Source organism: Mesoplodon bidens (genome assembly GCF_964165515.1).
Source record: "Mesoplodon bidens genome assembly, chromosome: 19".
Classification (NCBI taxonomy): Eukaryota; Metazoa; Chordata; class Mammalia; order Artiodactyla; family Ziphiidae; genus Mesoplodon; species Mesoplodon bidens.
The window spans coordinates 45942674-45962720 of record NC_138179.1 but is presented as its reverse complement, the minus strand read 5'-3'; the positions used below and the strand labels follow the sequence as shown (position 1 = coordinate 45962720).

The window sequence follows — 20047 nt, the reverse complement described above, 5'->3', positions numbered from 1 at the left end:
TGGTTTCGAACTATATTACAAAGCTGTAGTACTCGAAACAGCATGGTATTGGCAAAAATACACATAAATTAATGGGACAGAACAGAGAGTCCAAAATAAACCCACGAATATATAATCAATTAATGACAAGTGAGCCAAGAATATACAACAGGGAAAGGACAGTCTCTTTAATAAATACTGTTGGGAAAACTGAACAGCCACATGCAAAAGAATGATGCTGGACCACTGTCTTAACCATACACAAATAATTAACTCAGAATGGATTAAGACTTTAAATCCTGGAACCATAAAACTCCTAGAAGAAAAAGGCGGTAAGCTCACTGACATCAGTCCTGGCAATGATTCTTTTTGGATTTGACACCAAAAGCAAAAATCAACAAGTGGGACTACATCAAACCAAAAAGCTTCTGCACAGCAAAGCAAACCATCAACAAAATGAAAAGGCAACCACTGAATGGGGGAAAATATTTGCAAATCAGACATCTGATAAGGGATTAACATCCAAAATACATAAAGCACACATACAACTCAACAGCAAACAATCTAATTATAAAATGGGCAGAGGAACCGAATAGATGTTTTTCCAAAGAAGATATACTGAGGGTCAACAGGTACATGAAAAGGTGCTCAACAACACTAATCATGAGGGAAATGCAAAACAAAACCACAAATCAAAATCACATGAGAGATCATCTCATAACCGTTTGGCTGGCTGTTACCAAAAAGAAGTGTTGACAAATATGTAGAGAAAAGGGAACCCTGGTGCACTGTTGGTGGGAATATAAATTGGTGCAGCCACTGTGGAGGTTCCTCAAGAAATTAAAAACAGGGCTTCCCTGGTGGCGCAGTGGTTGAGAGTCCGCCTGCCGATGCAGGGGACACGGGTTCGTGCCCCGGTCTGGGAAGATCCCACATGCCGCGGAGCGGCTGGGCCCGTGAGCCATGGCCGCTGAGCCTGCGCGTCCGGAGCCTGTGCTCCGCAATGGGAGAGGCCACAACAGTGAGAGGCCCGCGTACCGCAAAAAAAAAAAAAAAAAAAAAAAAAAAAGAAATTAAAAACAGACTTAACATATGACTCAGCAATTTCACTTCTGGGTATTTATCTGAAGAAAATGAAAACACTGACTGGAAAAGCTGTCTGCACCCCCATGTTCACTGAAGCATTATATACAATAGCCAAGATACAGAAACAACCTAAAAGTCCCCCGATGAATGAATGGATAAAGAAAATGTGGTATATGTACACACAATGAAATATTATTCAGCTATTTTTTTTTAAAAGAAATCTTGTCATTTGCAACACGATTGACCTTGAGGGCATTATGCTAAGTAAAATAAGACCAACACCATATGATCTCACTTATATGTGGAATTTAAAACAACAAAAACAAACCCACGCGCCAAAACCGAGCTCATAGATACAGAGAACAGACTGGTGGTTGCCAGGGATGGGGAATGGGCAAAATGGGTGAAGGGAGGCCAAAAGGTATAAACTTTCAAATATAAAATAGGTCATAGAGGGCTTCCCTGGTGGCGCAGTGGTTGAGAGTCCGCCTGCCGATGCAGGGGACACGGGTTTGTGTCCCGGTCCGGGAAGACCCCATATGCCGTGGAGCGGCTGGGCCCGTGAGCCATGGCCGCTGGGCCCACGGGGAGAGGCCACAACAGTGAGAGGCTCGCGTACCACAAAAAAAAAAAAAAAAAAAAAAAAAAATAGGTCATAGAGATGTAATGTACAGCATGGTGAGTACAGCTAACAATGTATTGCATATTTGAAAGTTGCTAAGACAGATCTTAAAAGTTCTCATCACAAGGAAAAAAATAATTTTATGACTGTGTGTGGTGATGGATGTTAGACTAGTTGTGATCATTCCACAAATATCAAATCATGGTGTATACCTGAAACATATAATGTGGTATGTCAGTTGTACCTCAGTTAAAAAGCAAAACTTTGTCCTTCTGGTGTCGATGGTTCTCCACCTTCTTGCCATGCCAGCATCGTCTTTGGGAGGAGTGAGTGGTCTCAAAGGTTGAGTGTGATGTGCTCTCCATCTTTACTTTCCTGGGCAGAAAATCAAAAGACTTCATAAACACTTAAGTCAGCAGGAGGAAAATCTTGGATGGATCGCTTACCTACCCCACAGGCTGCTACAGTTGCCTCTCCACCTCCTTTGCTTATGAAACACTGTAAGAGAGAAGTGGGGTTTACAGCTCAGACTATTTTGATAACCTAGATAAAACCAGCCCAAATATCCACAAAAGGTATGCTAGGATCTGAGATGTCATGGGGAAAGGGGGATGGGGGAACAAACCAACTGTTTTAAAAACCAAGTCTGGGATTTGAAGCCTTGCTTAGGTGAGGTATTTAATCCTGTGCTCCCGTCATGACCAACTTCTTTGCTGTACACAAACTGAGTTCTGAGTACCTCAGTTTGCACTTCAGCGTCTACCGAGATACGCTAGAAGCACTAGTTTGAAAGTTCAGTTTTTTAACAACCATCCAAAGCTAATCCCTAAAGCTAGTACAGAGCCGGACACATAGTAGGAGCACAGCAGATATTTGCTGAGTGGACAAAGAACAAGTCACATTTAGGGCATATACCTTTTAATGAAATATAACTTTAAAAAATCTGATTTGTCTAGTTTTCTAAGAATATTAACATAGGGATTTCACCCTTTTTCTGTATAATTACCTCTACTCAGTTCTGCTATGCATATACTACCATAAGCATTTGGGATATAAAGTACAAATAAATGCAGTGGGTGTGAAGGTTAACCTTCATTATAATGAAAGGACAAATCTTTAAGGTCACCACAGAGCAGAAAAATGTCACATATTGCTCAAACTTTTGGATAATTTATAGAGAATACTAAATCCTTAATGTACTAAAAATTTATAAATTTTAGATCACAACCAATTGTAAACTGGCAATGGGAGGCAAAGCAAAAAAAATACATTGCAAAAGGATGTAAAAAATGGACCCCATGCCTACTTTTGGAACTTTAATACACCACTGCTTCCACTGCATCTCCCAGACATTCCTTTCTGTATGGCTTATGCTGTGGAGAGACTTACACGGACTATTCTTGATGAAAGAACATCGTATCCAGTTCTTTTTCCACCCACATATTTAGCTAGACTTTAATCCACTATATTTATAGAATTGTGAATCATGACCCAAGAAGTCACGGCTTCTTGGAAGAATATAACTGATTTCTGCATTTCATTTTGAGGATTTTACTGCTCAACACCAAGGTAGCAAATGAGGCCCCGGTCATAGCACTGCCCTCCAGAGCCTGTGACAGTTGTTACAGGCCATTGCCCACCAAGAGCCACTGCCAACCTAAGGATGTGCCATGGCAGGAGAAAACAAGCACCTTCCCTGCTCAACCTGGAGGCAGAAAACGAGCCCGGAGCCCTCTGAGGCTCTACCATGTGACAAAGGCATCAACCAAGGAAGGCCCGTGAATCTGAAACTTCACACTTTGTGGCTCTATGCTGTCACTCTTCACAGACCCAATCAAATGTCTTCAAAACAACTCATTATAAGCTCAGTATTCTTTAAAAACTTTGATGCTGTGACTGTGCAAACAGCATTCATTTATTGCTCAACTTCGGGCACATACATAGTTAATTCTTAAAAACCATTTATACAGATGTTATTGACAAAGCTCACGTAACAACTGAGTGAAAATACAAAGAATATCAAAGCTAAAACACTCTGTAATAAATACAAATACAATGAAAATGATAAAACTTTGTTTTTAAAGTCAGTTTGAGAGAAGGAAGAATATTACATTAAGTGAACTAATTACATCTAGGAAACAAAACAACTCAGCATTTGGTACAATCATCATCCTAATGTAAGTACATTAAATACTACAAATGGCACCCACTGACTGTGCTGCAGCCTAAAGACAGAAGCAGAAGGAGCTGCTCGATCAAACTGTAAAGATGTCTGGAACAATCTCTAACTCCCATCAATGCAATCAGCTCGATGCACCAGAAGTTCAAGCAGACTTAGTGTTGTAAAATAAAGCAAATTACCTTGTATTTAAAAGAAGGGAAACTTGTGCTCTGGAGTGTAATTACAAGGAAAAAATAAAAGACTTGGTAAAAACAAAACCCATTCAGGGCAACAAACTATGTGCAAAACAAAATGTACACTATACACAGCACTATTTAAAAACTCTTTACACCAAAGAAGTAAGACCCTCAGAAACAAAACTCACCTCTGTATTGCATACGAGCTCTACAAAGTAACCATTGTTCATAATTAAGTATTCATGATGGAAAGGCAATGTATGGAAACATGGTATCACAAATCTGAAATAAAACTACAAGAAGGATTAGAAAAAACCCAGCTAAGAGGGACATGTGGAAATAAATATTCACATTACACATGAGGTGCAAGTCCAAGGTTCAATGATACATTGGCACGTTTTGTTTGCTTAGCACCTATCTGGAAGTGATCAGGTAACGTAACTTTGAAAATGAAATCTAAATCATCCTGTTTTTATAAATTATGTTGGTGATACCATAGACTGTAAGGGAGGGTAATTTATTTCTTTTAAAGCTCTATTAAGTCATTATTATAAAATTAAGAAGGCACTCAAAAAGCGATGGTATTTGCCTGCTCTATATTGTACATTAGTATGAGAGTAGCATTTCATTATTACTGCATCCGTCAGTTACGATTTCTCTAAAGTGTTCATCATGTACTTACTATTACTGAAAGATTATAATAGGCACAGTTAACACTGCGCTAGTGCTTTCATACAAGAGAGAGATGGACCTGCAACCAATAACGTACTATCGTGAAAGCTGAAAACTACTGATGACCAAACAGTATGTTTTAAGATGTTCTTCGGTGCTACTAAGAATGCAGTAGGAAAACAAAGTGGGAAGAAAAAGGTCAGCATAAGCACGTCGCCACTACACAGTTAGGACTGTAACCAGCTTGTGTGGCTGCAAATTTGGCTGAATGAAATAAATTTGAATACTTAGAAACGACAGGAGTAGTTCTCAACTTTTTTTTAAGCAGCAAATTTTCCACCTCTTTTATTCTACCCATCCCCCCACCCCTCCTAGCCCCCATGAAAGCTTATGTGGAATTCCAATGTATATAAAAGAGAAAAATCGGAGCTGCTCTGGGTAAAGAGGGGTGGGGAGTTAGAGGCCCCTGCTCAAGTACCAGCTACGTTTCTTCTCCCTCTCTCTTTGTCCCTCCTCTCTTAACCATTACTTCTGAGGCACCTCTGAGGAGCCCCTTGGCTCCAAGAACACAGACTGAAAACCAATCCATCAAACGAAAGAACACAAGGGGCTTATTCACTTGATAATTAAGCTGCAAAATTTAAACAAAGCTATCTCATCAAAATTGCTATTCTTGATTTCACAACAATGTAAAAAAAAATAGTGCAGATTTCTGATACTTGAATTTAAAAATCCACCCATGATTTCAGATTTTTCCAATCTCTCACTCCAGAACTGTGGTTGCGTTCTGGATCATGCAACATGCCACACACCTTGGAAGCTAAATATGGATATTTCAAAATCAAATGCTGATCTTCAACACCAAGCGAACTGGGATTCCCCTTACCTCCAAAATCACTCTTCAGACAAAAAGTACTGTCTGCGATAGAGTCAGAATCGCTTGTTTCTTAGTAATCACATCCCTGCCCCACCACCCCACTTCATTTTGTTAGGTAAAAGCAGGGTTTTCTAAGCTTGCTAAATAATCTTTAGAGCAAAATTTTTCCTTTTCATAATTTTATCTGATTAAAATATGAGCAGCTAAACAGAGATTCAGGATGGTTTACTTGATAGAAACTTACCATAATTAAAATGTAATATAAGTTAGGTGCACTTGTCACAGGAGACTTTGGTTTACAGAAATAGTATATATATCAAAGATAAGCTGACCCAATAAAAGAATGAAAATCCCATCCCATCCACATGATCTGAGTAGCTATAAAAATGCAGTATTTCCATTTAAGATGCAAAGTAAATCCAAAATACCCGATCATATTCATTCAAGATAAAAAATTAAGATTTTTTTTAAAGTCTCTTAAAAACAGGGAGCCCCTGAATGCATCTTATTGTAGCAAATAAGCTACTAAGTTCAGAATAAATGGTTGCATTAAGAATTTGACAACCAAAATTAGATAGCTGTATTCCATGGAATTCATGCTTGAAAAATATAAAAAAAGACTCACTTAGGCTAGGTTGAAACATATAATGCTTTTAAAATATAATGCTTTGCTATAGAAAAATGTAATTAAACATGTAAATGGCTTAATTTTTTAAAGATTCTTTTATAGCCAATTGTTTACAAAGGTAGAATAATTCAAAATAATTTTATTTTTTTTTTACAAAGAGCAAGTACAGGAGCTGTTCAAAATCATGTATTCAACCAAAATGAAATGTGACTTGTACCGACTGCTGAAGTTGTCTTGATGTTTGATAGAGTTGAAATCTGTGAAGCGATTTGAATAGATTACCTTTTATAAAAATAGTAGTAGTCTTTAAGTGTAGAATACTGCCTAACTCTGGAAATGTAGGAAAAGTCAGCATTCTTTAGGTTCAAGATATTAATTTTAAATAGCAGCTGAATGTGGCCTCATGGCAAAGCATAAAGACCTTTTTTTCCTTGAAAAGGAATTTCAGAATTGTCCTTTCCCCTCACAGTATCCTAAAAAAATTTTTTTTAAAAAGGGGGGTGCATTTTCCCGTATGTCAGCGTTCCTTGAAACTCTGCTGAAAGGAGGCTGTCAGTCAGGGGTATAAATAGAGTCCTGGGTAAATCCTTTAAGTTGTCATTCCACAGCAAATCCACATGTTTCTTCAATGGCTGTTAGCAGCTTTTCATATAACTTTTCATAGCTTTCATAGGGCGGAATGTCTATTCGATTGAAGCTGTAAATAAGCAAATTAGATTTTACACAGTTCATTCAAAACAGGTCAACTGGCCTAGCAAGTGTATACTAATTAGTTTACCCTAATACAGCCACATTACTCTTTGTGTCACATAGAAAATGACAAGAAAAAGGTTATATTTCTCTCAAGTAGAGATTATTGCTTTGGGGTTTTCCTACCAATTTCTGGATAATCTTAATTCACTTAAAAGGAATGATAAGCAACTCTTTTAAGGGCCCATTTAGTAATAAGAACAACAAACGAAATGTCAAATCTGTTTGGAACTAACAGCTACGTACATGGAATGAGTGAAAAAAGCTACAGAAATAACTTACCAAGTGTGGGCTTTTGGCAGGTTGTTAGTGCAGGCATCAATCTGGTGTATGGTAAAGAGTCGTGGGCCTGCAGCACCTGCAAAAGAAGCAAATGTGGGTCAGACCACTGTGGGTGCACGTATTAGTCTCCAGAATCTCAGGATAAAACTGGTATATAAACCACAGGGTTGAGGGATAGGAGGGTACTAGTGACTCCATATAAGCTGCCAAAGGGCAGCAGGAAAAGAGTCTGGGTTTTAAAAGCTGGAATTGACCTTGGATAAGGCTGGATTCCTTAATCTGCTACCATTTCAATTTGAGAAAAAGTTCAGGGTTGAAATCCTTTGCCAACTTCTATCTTCTACAGAAAATCAGTGTCCCAAAAAAGAAGTAAATGGGCAAATCCAAGACCCAGTACATATATACACATTCAAAAAGATGACAACCTAATGCAAATTTAAGTTTCACAACTCAAACTTCACTGAGAGCAAAAGATTAGCAGTCTGTAGAATAAATTTCAGGTAACATAAAGCACCCCATACAAATGTTTGTAGAAATACAACTTCACTTTATTCATCTGGGTAGTCTGATAATGATGAGTTCTCCAAATAGGGAATGCAAGCATGACTAAAGTATGCTTTCCAATGGATTTCTGATATATGGACTGTGGGCAACACTGTTGAATTATGTACCAGTCTTGCTTCGTATACCCTCAGTCATCACCAGCAGCAGCAGTTTTAAAAATAAAGAGCTTCAGAGGTAAAGGAAGCAACTGCTACCCAGTGAGGCAACACGATCACAAGCAATATACCAACTCCTCCCAAAATTAAACAGCTATTCCATGGACAACAATTCTTAAAAATGGAATATGGCTGTAAAATGGTCTGATGCCATGCATTAATTAAAGTGCTCTGACCAAACAAATGACTTCCACGACTCATGCTGCCTCCTTCTATTAAAAGAATAAAAAAGTAGAGGGGAGAGGCATCCCAAGTGGGTAAATGTTTGCCAGGTTGAGATGTGAACATGGAAGCAGACAGACTTCCCCTACAGGAATGTGCAACAGAATGTAAAAGCAAGGTGACCAGAAAAGAAAAGGCAGAGCATCAACACATACGGTCTCTAACATGCGGCGCTCACTACAATCACAGAGAACCCAGCAGAAAAGGCTCTTGGGAAGGAACAAAGGAAAGGAAGGAGAAGAAGGTATCAAGACATGAGAGTTACAGATAAGAACTAGAGTGAAAAGAGAATATGTAAGCACATGTTTGTACACCATCTATGTACACCAAATACTGACCCCCTGCCCCCAGTTATTAGAGGCCACATCGCCTGTCCCTCTGGCTTTCTTACCTTGTAAAGCTTTGAAGCCCTGCAGAGGGACTCGGGATGAGCCTGTCACAAACTGCAGTAACCGTGCTCGTCGTTCTTCATCAAAAAACTCCACAGCCTTCCAAAACCACTTGACGACATTGCTGTCTGGTGTACAGTGTTTTAACCGGGTGTTTACCTTCCAGTCATTAACATCTATCTTTCCAAGTCCACAAATAATGAGCTGTTAAAGTATTGCACAAATAATGAGCCAATGGAAACCCAACCTAAGCCAAAAATTCCTTAAAATAGAACTGTAGATTTGCAGTGTTGGCTTTCATATGGTGTTCTTAATCAAGGGTAGACATGAGAACCATCTGGAAAGTTTTTCAAAATATACACACTAGGTCCTATGCTCAGAGATTTTAATTCTGTGAATCTGGGGTGAATTAGGATCCGTATTTTTTAAAAGTTCCATGAGTACCTACTCACTGCAGGTCCCCTACCCAGCATCTGAGAACCACCACTGTGATGGACATAAGATGAAAAGTTCCATAACTTCACAGAATTCTAAAAAAAAATTTTAATGGACAGAAACTAGACTCAGAGTAAATACAGTTTATATGTGCCTTCCTTAAGACTTGCATCTATTATTCGGGTTTCAACACTTATTAGCTTTGGGATTCTGGGCAGTTCAGTTCACTTCCCTTGGCCACAGTCTCCTCTGCTGTAATATGGCAGTAACTTCTGTTTCGTTACATCCTGCGAAAGCAACCAACACAAGAACTCAACAGCACAGGAACTCAAGAAGTTGTGTTGAATAAGTGATACAATCTGCTTAAAGTTGGACCAAAGTATGAAATATATGAATGCATTGATAATAGAGCTCTGCTTGGCATCCTGATGCAGGCTCAGTATAGATGAGGTATATCAAAATCACTTTGATATTATTAATACTCACACCTCCCTAGGGTCCAAGACTGACTCATCCTACTGATGTGTTTATAACACTGAATTATGACAGTGTGTAGTGTAAAACATAATGTAACCTGCAAATCCTATATTTCATAATTATATTAACCTAGTCTAACACTAAAATAAATTATATACATATATTTTTGTAAAAAGCCTAACTTCATTAGCAGTACAAAGTATATAATAAACCCTAACGTTACTGAATAAAACCTGCAACAGAGCTTCTGTAGCGTCTGAAAAAGTGACTGGCCACTGCCACCCTAACAGGTAGCAGGTGTCCAAGCAGGGTTACAGAAGTACCCATGACCACAGACGATACCTCCCTAAGTTCTTTTCTTTAGAGGAGTGGTAATTTTAAAGCCAAATTCCTTATTCATTGTATGAACAGATAAAAATGCATCGTATTTCAACTTTACTGCCATTCCTGCTATGTTTTCTTCCTCCTTCTGACTACTTCCTTCTGGTCATTTCACTACAGAATAGTCCAATCAAAAAGGGAATGGGGACGGTAGTGAGTCAAGCCAATCTTTTTAAACTTGTTTGCTAACAGGTCTGTTAACAGATTTAGTTAGAAAGGATGCTGAAGTTAATGAATAAAAAATCATGTTTTAAATTATGTATCGACTTCAAATATTTATGCTATCCCTAGCCACTAATTAAATTTGGAACCTCAGGTAAAATAAAACCTCATTGTTTTTTCAAAGTAGTTCAGTAGAAACTGAGATGCATTTGTTAAAAGGTCTTAATTATAACACCAACCCTATGGTGCTTTAAGGACTAGTTTTAGAATAAAAAATGGTTAACTGTTTATTATAGTTACTATTAGTAACGAATGTTTCCAAGGAGACTGAGGTTGTTGAGACAGAGTTTAACCTAAGTGTTTCAATTATTTCCTCTGTTTTTGTCTATCAACCTGCTTTCTTACAAAGCTTAATGTAAATCCAATTAAGCCTAGGCTTTTATTCCAAATAAATGTCAGTATGGTGGAGACCAATTAATAAAGCTTTATTTAACTAAATCAATACCCACTTAACTAGGGAATAGAAAACAACACTGGAAGAATGTACATAGAAGACATGAAATCTATTAAACGCATGAACGGAAAATATGGAAAAATAAATTAAGAATGGTCACAATATAAGAGAGACTGGTTACTTGTAGAATTTCCAAAACATGAAAGGCTTTTCCAAAAGCAGGAAAGACTTTTCCTGTGAATTAGAATTCTCACAGCATCACATCATAAAATTTCAAAAGCACCAGAAACACAGCTTTCCTCTAAAACTAAGTAACAGAAAATTCCCAAACTTTCTTTGTTATACTAGATGATGTCATGACATTAATACACTGACCTCTAACTCCTTCTCATCAAATGTCTTCAGCAGATGCTGTGGAATTACTTCATTAAATCCTTTCTGCAGGGCCAGGAATTGTGCCTCAATTCCTCGTAAAAATCTCCAGTTCACATAGAGTCTGGAAACATCGGACAGGGGTTTCATATGATCAAATACATTCAGGTTTGGTAATTATTATGAATCTCTAGTACTTTAGCAACATTGCACTTTACAAGCATCTAGCATTAAGAATTTAGCCTAAAATCTAAAAGAATCTCAGATTACTGAAGGTATAGACGGATCCTGAGCTGTGAGGCAGTTCACCATAAATTACAAAGCGGTAACCTTCCACTAACAAAAGCAGCATCAATACAGCAACTCTTCACATCAGAAAAAGGCCTATTAAACTGGAAGTTGGCTAGACAGTAGATGAGTCTGAAGTTACAATCAGAATGAAATGTCTCTCAACTTCTAGCATGCACGCCGATAACCAGAAAGAACCCATTCAACCAAAAATGACTCTCTTTCTGGTTTCACTTGAAAATATAATCTGAATGTGTTGGGTGTTTTCTTTATATTTTGTGGGTTGTATATGGGGGAAGAAGTGGTAAAGAGAATCCCCATATCCAAAATGAGAAGAAACAGTAAAAGCCAATAGCAAGCACTTTTTGACTAAATACTCATTTTTCCCTATAAGCTTTAAAAGCCCTGGAAGATGTAATTTTAGCAACAAATGTACACTAAACTACATCTCTTGCGTAGCTCTACTTATGCCTTTGACTTGGACTTATAATTTATACATGAATTGGTTTTTTTTTAATCTATCTTCCCAGGAAAACCTCTCCATCTCACAAATCTCAGAACTACTCATACTCCCAATCTGCCAGTATTTCCTTTTCCAAACTTGGAAAAATAGTTCTCTACTTTAAGAAATAAGTTACTTAATATTAATGACATCCTTTGGGGGACCTCATTGTTTGTTTGTTTAAGGGGACAGCAAAACTGCACACCTGTAAAAGTTTTTGTCATTTTTAAAATTTCAAACCTATTTTTTAAACTCTTTATTTATTTATTTTTGGCTGTGTTGGGTCTTCGTTGCTGCGCGCAGTCTTTCTCTAGCTGTGGCGAGCAGGGGCTACTCTTCATTGCAATGCGCAGGCTTCTCATTGCAGTGGCTTCTCTTGTTGTGGAGCACGGGCTCTAGGCATGTGGGCTTCAGTAGTTGCAGCATGCGGGCTCAGTAGTTGTGGCTCATGGGCTCTAGAGCACAGGCTCAGTAGTTGTGGCATGTGGGCTTAGTTGCTCCGTGGCATGTGGGATCTTCCTGGACCAGGGCTCGAACCCATGTCCCCCGCATTGGCAGGCGGATTCTTAACCACTGCACCACCAGGAAAGTCCCTCAAAACTGTATTTGGTAAGGGAAAATTACGGTGTGCTATAAACATGACTGAATCCTAGAAACTGAGCAGCCCACACTAGGTCCTGGAAGTGAGACACTACTGAAATTCAGGAAATTCCCATTCATTCTTCTTTATTTTTTTATTTTTATTTTTTTGGGGCTGTGTTGCACAACACGGGGGATCTTAGTTCCCTGACCAGGGATCGAACCCCAAACCTGCACCCCCTGCAGTGGAACTGCAGAGTCCCAACCACTGGACCACCGGGGAAGTTCCGCATTCTTCTTTTTTTAATTAGAAATATAATACATGTATATTATTAAAAGAAAAATTATATTTAAAAAATCAAATATTAATGGGGCTTCCCTGGTGGTCCAGTGGTTAAGACTCCACGCTCCCACTGCAGGGGACACGGGTTCAATCCCTGGTCAGGGAACTAAGATCCTGCATGCCGCATGGTGCGGCCTCAAAAAAAAAAAAAAACATTAAATGTGGAGACAGAGTAAAACCTGACAGTCCACTCTTCTGTCCTCTTTCCCTCTCCACTGCCAGGCCCGTCACCTCGACTCCCTCACCCTGGGCAAACATTTTATTTGGTAAGTGGCCTTCCTGAACATCTTCTGAGTATAAAACAGTAAGGACTTTGTTCCTTCTAAGACTTGCCTTTTAAATGACAGCTTATGCAAAGTCTATCTTTCTTTAAATACCCACATAATATTCTGTTTAATGTATTTAATCATCCATTCTCTTTCTAAAAACATTTTAGCAGTTTTCAATTTTTTTACAAGTAGTATTTAGTTAAACATCCTTATTCATATTTCTTTAATCACATATGTGTTTCCAAAGAATAGATTCCTAAAAATGGAGCTGCATATGTGTTTTCATTTTGGTAGCTGTTATCAAATTGTTTTCCAAAAAAGCTATACCAATATTCACAATCTATGAGACTGATGGGCCTCATCTATAAACTAGAAAATTTTAGCCAATAAGACCTGGGGACATATTCTGTACAAAAAAGTATAGCATGAATGCTTCTGTGTATATATGGTGAAGTTCAAACTCCTAAATTTGATTATCATAGTTTAATGTTTAGAAGAACTTTAGATACCATGAACCAAATGCTCTAACTCAACACTTCTAACTTCCTCAATCAACAGGTGATTTCATAAAACTTAAAGAACATTTTCTTGTATTTCTTTTATAAGAAATATATATATTTCTCATATAAATCCACAATGTGCTTATTTATAAATAGGATAAGTCCTAGTAATACAGCACAAAATTGCTTCTGTACAGCTAGCTGTGGTAGCTACGCTACACATGACCCCACGAACCGTGTTTCCTGGTATGTGTGCCTTTGTACAGCCCCTCCTCCACACCAAACCTGGGCTGGCATGTGACTCACTTTAACCAAAAGAATACAGCAGAGGTGATGTTGGCCAGTTCCAGGCTTAGGCCTTAAAAAGATCCAACAACTGCTTTTGTGCCACGCCGTAAGAAGTCTGGCTATTGTGCTAGAGAGAGAGGCCATGGTGAGAGTGAGGGGCCTCTGATACCACATGGGGATAACCAAAGAGCCCAGCCAACAGTGAGAACTAAGCCCCAGATGGTGACCCAGTGTCCATTCCAGCTAGCCCCCAGCCATTCGAGCCACCCTCGGTGAGGCATCAGATATGTGAGTGAAGAGGCCTTCTTAACATTTCCATCCCAGCTGACACCACATGGAGAAGAAGTGTGCTGTCCCTGTTGTCCTCGATATAAATTACTGACCCATGGGATTGTGAGAAATAATAAAATGGTGGTTGTTTTTAAGCCACTAAATTCTGCAGAAGCCTATTTTGTAGCAATAAGTAACACTACCTAAACACATAAATGTTTTTCTGTTCCGCCATTGTAGAACATTAAAACAAGTCTCTGGCTTAAGAACACAGAAGTGTTTACCTGACATACTCTTTTTTATTTTCTTCAGTAACAGGGATACTCTTGCCATTTGGTTTAAGTTCATGCTGAATAATTTCACCATAGGCATTATGTTCGACGCAGAAGGTATGGTCCAAAACACCTGTGATATCATTCTCACTAGGAAGGGAAGACAGGGAGAGACACTTCATTGGAAAATCTAAGATACAGATATTATAGATGTATTAATTGGTGAGACAAATAAAACTAAGGTAGTTTTATGACATGCACACATAGGGTTAGATTCCTTTTACTAGTTCTTATGCCACCATACCTCCTAGTTTTGGGGCAGAAAAGTCAAAGAGCTTTAACCTTCATAAACACCAGGAACATTTTCCTTCCTGAGTAATGAGAAAGCCCTGGAAAGCTGGGGTTTACACAGGGAAAACTCAGTTACGTTTGGCTTTCAGGTAAGAAGCCCTACTTGAGTCTGGGTAACCCAAGTGACTAAACACCTGAGTAGCCCCACTGAGAAAGCTACTCGTGTACTTGGTAAAAATAACCATGGCCAGTGTATCTTCACAAACGAATGACACCCCCAAAAACAGAACTGATTCTTACAAATACCCTTTTTTTTTTTTTTTGCGGTACATGGGCCTCTCACTGTTGTGGCCTCTCCCGTTGTGGAGCACAGGCTCCGGACGCGCAGGCTCAGCGGCCACGGCTCACGGGCCCAGCCGCTCCGCGGCATGTGGGATCTTCCCGGACTGGGGCACAAACCCGTGTACCCTGCATCGGCAGGCGGACTCTCAACCACTGCGCCACCAGGGAAGCCCCACAAATACCCTTTTTAAAGTATGTTTTCAACAGCCACCACTTAAGCAGGAATATCTTATTCTAACACATGCAAGATGGAAACAACTTGCATCGTGTTGAGGAAATCATTATGTGTAAGTACTTTTAAAAATCATTTTTTATATTTCAAAAAAAGTACATCCATTTTGAAACATGTATCTTTTTTAAAAGCTCAGATTCTAACTATAACAAACAAGACTCAATACATACAGTATCCACACTAAACTGTTATGAAGATCTGGATCAACTAACTCCATGTCATCCAAGGTAATGGACTTCCCAAGCAACTGTTTATAAAAAGGCAATGTGAAACCACCATCAATATAATGTCCATGAAACACAGCCATTCCCATTATTCGTCCAACGAAGTGGAAGTATGATAAATGTTCCTGAAATTGAAAAGAGTTTATATAAATACTCAAGGTAAATACTATCCAGGGAATTTTTTAATAAAAATTAAATATTTAAGCAATGGTAATTTTTTAAACAGTAAGTATCAACTTATACTCTAATTTATAACTATTTAAATGGAATAGGTTATCCTATCGAAGCCCAACAATCATTAGGGAGAGTCTCTATAGGGCATGCTTAAGATACTATACTTTGCTATAAAATATTACAGCAGAGCCAATGCCCCTCTCAAAGGGTAGTCACTCTGTAAAGTTTATCCTCAGAAATTAAGTCCAAACTACAGTCCCTCTGCAGCCTCATTAAATCACCTGCAGATCCTGTTCTCTTCCTCTCCTCCCATCTCCTCCTAACCCCCTTATAATCCTGGTTCTGTCATGGGGAAAAAAGCTTTCAATTCTATACCTCCCTCTTCCTTTGACCTAACTAGAAACTGAACTTCAAAACATCATAGATTTAAAAGGACAGATTTCATGTCTAACTTGGACTAGAGTCCTGATTCTGCCAGTTACTAGCTATGTACACTTGGGCAAATTACTTAGCCCCTGTGGAACTAATTCTCCATACCTGGAAAAATGACGGTAATAATAGTATCTAAAAAGGGTCTCTGTGAGTAGTAAAATGAGGTGATGAAGCCCAAGGCACTGGACCTGGCATATGGTAAATGCTCAACAAACGTGAGCTATCATTACTACAGTAGCAGTAATGAGCTCTCCAAGCAGAACCTTCACCTAAAAACCTTCCCTTTATAAAGAATACCCTGCAATGAATCTAACATGCCTACCATGTTTAGACAGATTTGGTCTTCCAGGATATACTGTTTTATTAGTTGGATGTTTGTATTTTCAACTTCTTTTACTTCTTTATTTAATAATCTTTAAGCTAATCTTTAAGCCTCCCTTTTATCTTTAAAAATAATTTTTTTCTTTTTAAAAAGCAATACCTGTTCACTACAAAATATTTAGAAAATATAGACAAGAAAAAAAATGCCCATAGTCTAACACCCAGAGAGAACCACTACCAGTATTGTAGAGCCTTTCAATGTTTACACATATACATGTTTACCAAAATTTGCTTCATACCATTATTCTGTAATCTTCTTTTCACTTAATATATTACAAATACCATCTTTACATGTTATTAACTATTATCCCACAACATCATTTTAGTGGCTGTATAATATAACCTTGTATGGAAAGATAACAGAATATAAAAACAAATTAATAACAGCTGCTAACTCTTGTTGAGTGCTTAATAATATGTAATAGGGTTAATAATGTATAGCACTGTGCTAAATACTTAATGTGCAGGGTCTCATTTAACTGTCACAACCCTTCTCTCAGGTCCAAACTATATTTATTATTATTATTAGCAATGATAAAATTGAGGCTTAAGTCAATGAAGGTCACAAAGCTAGTTAGTAAGGGGACCAGGATATGAACTCATGTCTTTCTAATTCCAGAGTCTATGCTCTTAACCATGTCATTCTGCTTCATGTCATAGTTTAATCAACACCCTCTTAATGGACAGCAATGTTGTTTCCACTTGGGGCTACTACAAACAGTGATGCAGGAAACCTCCCTGTGCCCAAACTGTTACACATATCCACGATCATTTACTTGAGAACATTTTCTAAAAGAGGACTTGCCAAGTCCAAGGATGTGACTTGGACAAAGACAGTAATCCTACGTCATAAACTACACTGACATTTAAAGATAAAAAACATTGTAGGTCATAACTTAATTTGTATCATTATAACCACCAATCATACCGGATTAACTGCAGAATCAGGATTGATCTGCAATGTATAGATATCATCTCTTGAATACTGGAAGAGGCCGTAGTAAGGATTCAGCATTTCATGTGACAAGAGATACAACCACTCCCTAAACAACAAGATATGCCAAAGGAATGTTTTGTTAGTGAATACATCTTTACTAAGATATGCTATTAATCATGTAAGCAAGAAGTTTTTAATAAAACAAAGCACTAACTGGTTATACAAAATCACATTAGAAAAGTCTACCATGCCCCAAAAGCAAATGAAAATTCTTGTTTTATTGAAGTCACTTCTTACTCAATTTTGGGTAATTTTATGACATTTTAACATCAGAGAATCTAAGGATAATATCCAGAAGTACCAACTACTCATTAGGTGCTGCAGCCCAGTGGTCTGTTACTTTTAATTGTTAAACAAATTTGTAATTCATAATAAGTATAAAATAAAGGGAAGAATATGGTATTATTTCAAAACATCCATGTGGTCCATCTATACCACCCTGGTCCTCTCCAATCATGGCAGATTTATACTAGTTTATACAGATATATAACATTAATTTACTCTTACTTTTGGACAAGGGTATGTTTTATTGTTGATATTGTTTTAGTAAGAAAATTTCATTATCCATCCCCATTATCTTTTTTGTGTAAACCCTAAAATACACCATGATAAAAATGTAAGTGGTGAGAAACTGCAAGGCATTTGGTATAGGTGGGAACACAAGGGCAAGCCTGCATTTTCTGGGTATGTTCCATACCACTTCTTGGTTTCAAGCATACAACGGTGTTTTTAAAACCTCATAATAAACAGTACTATCAACTTAAGCTGATTAAATCATTTATATTTTTCAAAGTATGAAAGACAACTTGTTATTCATCTTGGTGAAACTGAAATAAAATGACTAGTCTAGGCTTTAAGGAGATATCATTCTAGTCTCAACTCCTGTCATTCCTCAGCTAGGAAAGGCACATAAATGATATATTCTTATATTATGGATTAAACAGATGGAATAATATATTTTTAGGAAATGCAGTGAAACACTATTAAAGTAGTTAAAGGAAAATATTTCAAAGTCCTATCATTTGACGGAGTCTAAATCAAATCACTACGTTTAATATTGGGTTAGCCAAAAAGTTCATTCAAGTGAACTTTTGACCAACACAGTACTTGAAAACTCAAGAGATTAAAAAGAAAAAGTGAGGTCTCCACATAAGCAACCTTCCCACTTAATGTGTCCTGTATGTTTTTTATGCATGTATGTGTTTTATGTTTTTTTTTTTTTAATTTATTTTTTTTGCGGTACGCGGGCCTCTCACTGTTGTGGCCTCTCCCATTGTGGAGCACAGGCTCCGGACGCGCAGGCTCAGCGGCCATGGCTCACGGGCCCAGCCGCTCCGTGGCATGTGGGATCTTCCCAGACCGGGGCACGAACCCATGTCCCCTGCATCAGCAGGTGGACTCTGCGCCACCAGGGAAGCCCCATATATGTGTTTTTTAAAAGAAAGTCCAACTTTTGTTTTGTTTTACTAAGTATTTAGAACATGCATAAAAGCAAAACTCTACTTTTGGGTTCTACTATGGGGTAAAGATCAGAAAAAGCAGTTCACTGCCACATCCCAGTTAGTCGCCCAAACCCCCAAAAGTAGTGAGGTTAAGAAATAAACAACAAAAAACTAACTACTTATTTGGCCTATACATATAATTATAGCATTTAGATTCCATCAGCAGATAATTAACAAGTTTTCCCAACAAGCATTCAAAATCTACTTATGAGTAAATCATAAGCATTCCACAGAAACTATCAAGCCTTAAGTATGATGTACAAGTGATAAATGCTAAAAATCCAAACTAAAGAAACTATCCATTTGCAGGTAAAAAGGTCACAGAATGAAAGTATGTCTACAGGTGAAAACAAGTAATGCCAAATAACGATTATGGGGCTTGGTGGAAACACAAATTTAATTTAGGCTGGATTTAGATTAAGGGAAGCAGAATTATCATAACGGTCCTTAAAATGTTTTAATACAGAAGCTATGTTTCTGCTACACTTACATAAAGTGAATTCTCACACCTGTAAAAAAAAATACTTGATGTTTCAATGTAGCAGAAACGTTGTAGCTTCTGTACTGAAACATTCTAAGGACCACTTATGATATACACACTTACTTACAGACACAAACATTCCTTTAACAAGGTTAAAAAGCATGGCAGTGTAAGCAAAGGGAAACAGTATTCAGTTTAGAATATGTCATTAAAATCTCAAGATTGTTACTGACAATGTAAAGCAGAGGGAATAACATGTACTGAAGGAGAGAAATGGAGAAAAGATCGGGCCTGCAGACCCCACCAACAATCCATATAGGGTTGCAGCTAGTTTTCAGAGAAAGTCTCATTGGACTACATGATCCATTCGGGAGTTCACAAACACTCTTCTGGTAGCAGTATTATCCTAACCTAATTATGAATGTATCTACTAGGGTACCCTCTGTATTGCAAACATGAGGGAATATTATGCTAGAAAATAAATATCAATGAGAAAGTCACACCACAGGGAGTATCTTAAATTTGTAAATATAATATATAAGGATCCATATGTCATTTACTGGTGAGCAAGGCTTTACCTGGCAACCCCTCCGTAGTCAAGCCCTTCTTCTCCACGAAATTTTATCATTAATCGCTTCCAGAGATCTTTCGGTCTCATTTTCATGACTTGTCGATATGATTCCTGAAAAAATGTTTAATATACTATTATTACTAGGTGCTTTTAACCTGTTACTTAAACTCTCCCTCCATTCCACCTACAAAACATGTTTATTTAAATAAGGTAGAATTTGTTCAACAATCAAATCAATGGATAA

At 37.9% G+C, this 20047-nt stretch overlaps 1 protein-coding gene across 2 annotated transcripts in view; it reads right to left on the bottom strand.

Moving 5' to 3' along the window:
- Nucleotides 1-6344: 6344 nt before the first annotated feature.
- SMURF2 (SMAD specific E3 ubiquitin protein ligase 2) overlaps nucleotides 6345-20047 on the bottom strand; it is a 119253-nt gene continuing 105550 nt past the window's right edge. For both annotated transcript variants that reach the window (XM_081219964.1, XM_081219965.1), the window contains 8 exons: nucleotides 19811-19914; nucleotides 17181-17295; nucleotides 15212-15390; nucleotides 14189-14326; nucleotides 10869-10989; nucleotides 8587-8788; nucleotides 7255-7330; nucleotides 6345-6919 (listed from right to left, as the gene is read on the bottom strand). In XM_081219964.1, coding sequence (XP_081076090.1) covers nucleotides 6820-6919; nucleotides 7255-7330; nucleotides 8587-8788; nucleotides 10869-10989; nucleotides 14189-14326; nucleotides 15212-15390; nucleotides 17181-17295; nucleotides 19811-19914 — 1035 coding nt within the window. In that variant the 3' untranslated portion in view covers nucleotides 6345-6819. The remainder of the gene's footprint in view (nucleotides 6920-7254; nucleotides 7331-8586; nucleotides 8789-10868; nucleotides 10990-14188; nucleotides 14327-15211; nucleotides 15391-17180; nucleotides 17296-19810; nucleotides 19915-20047) is intronic.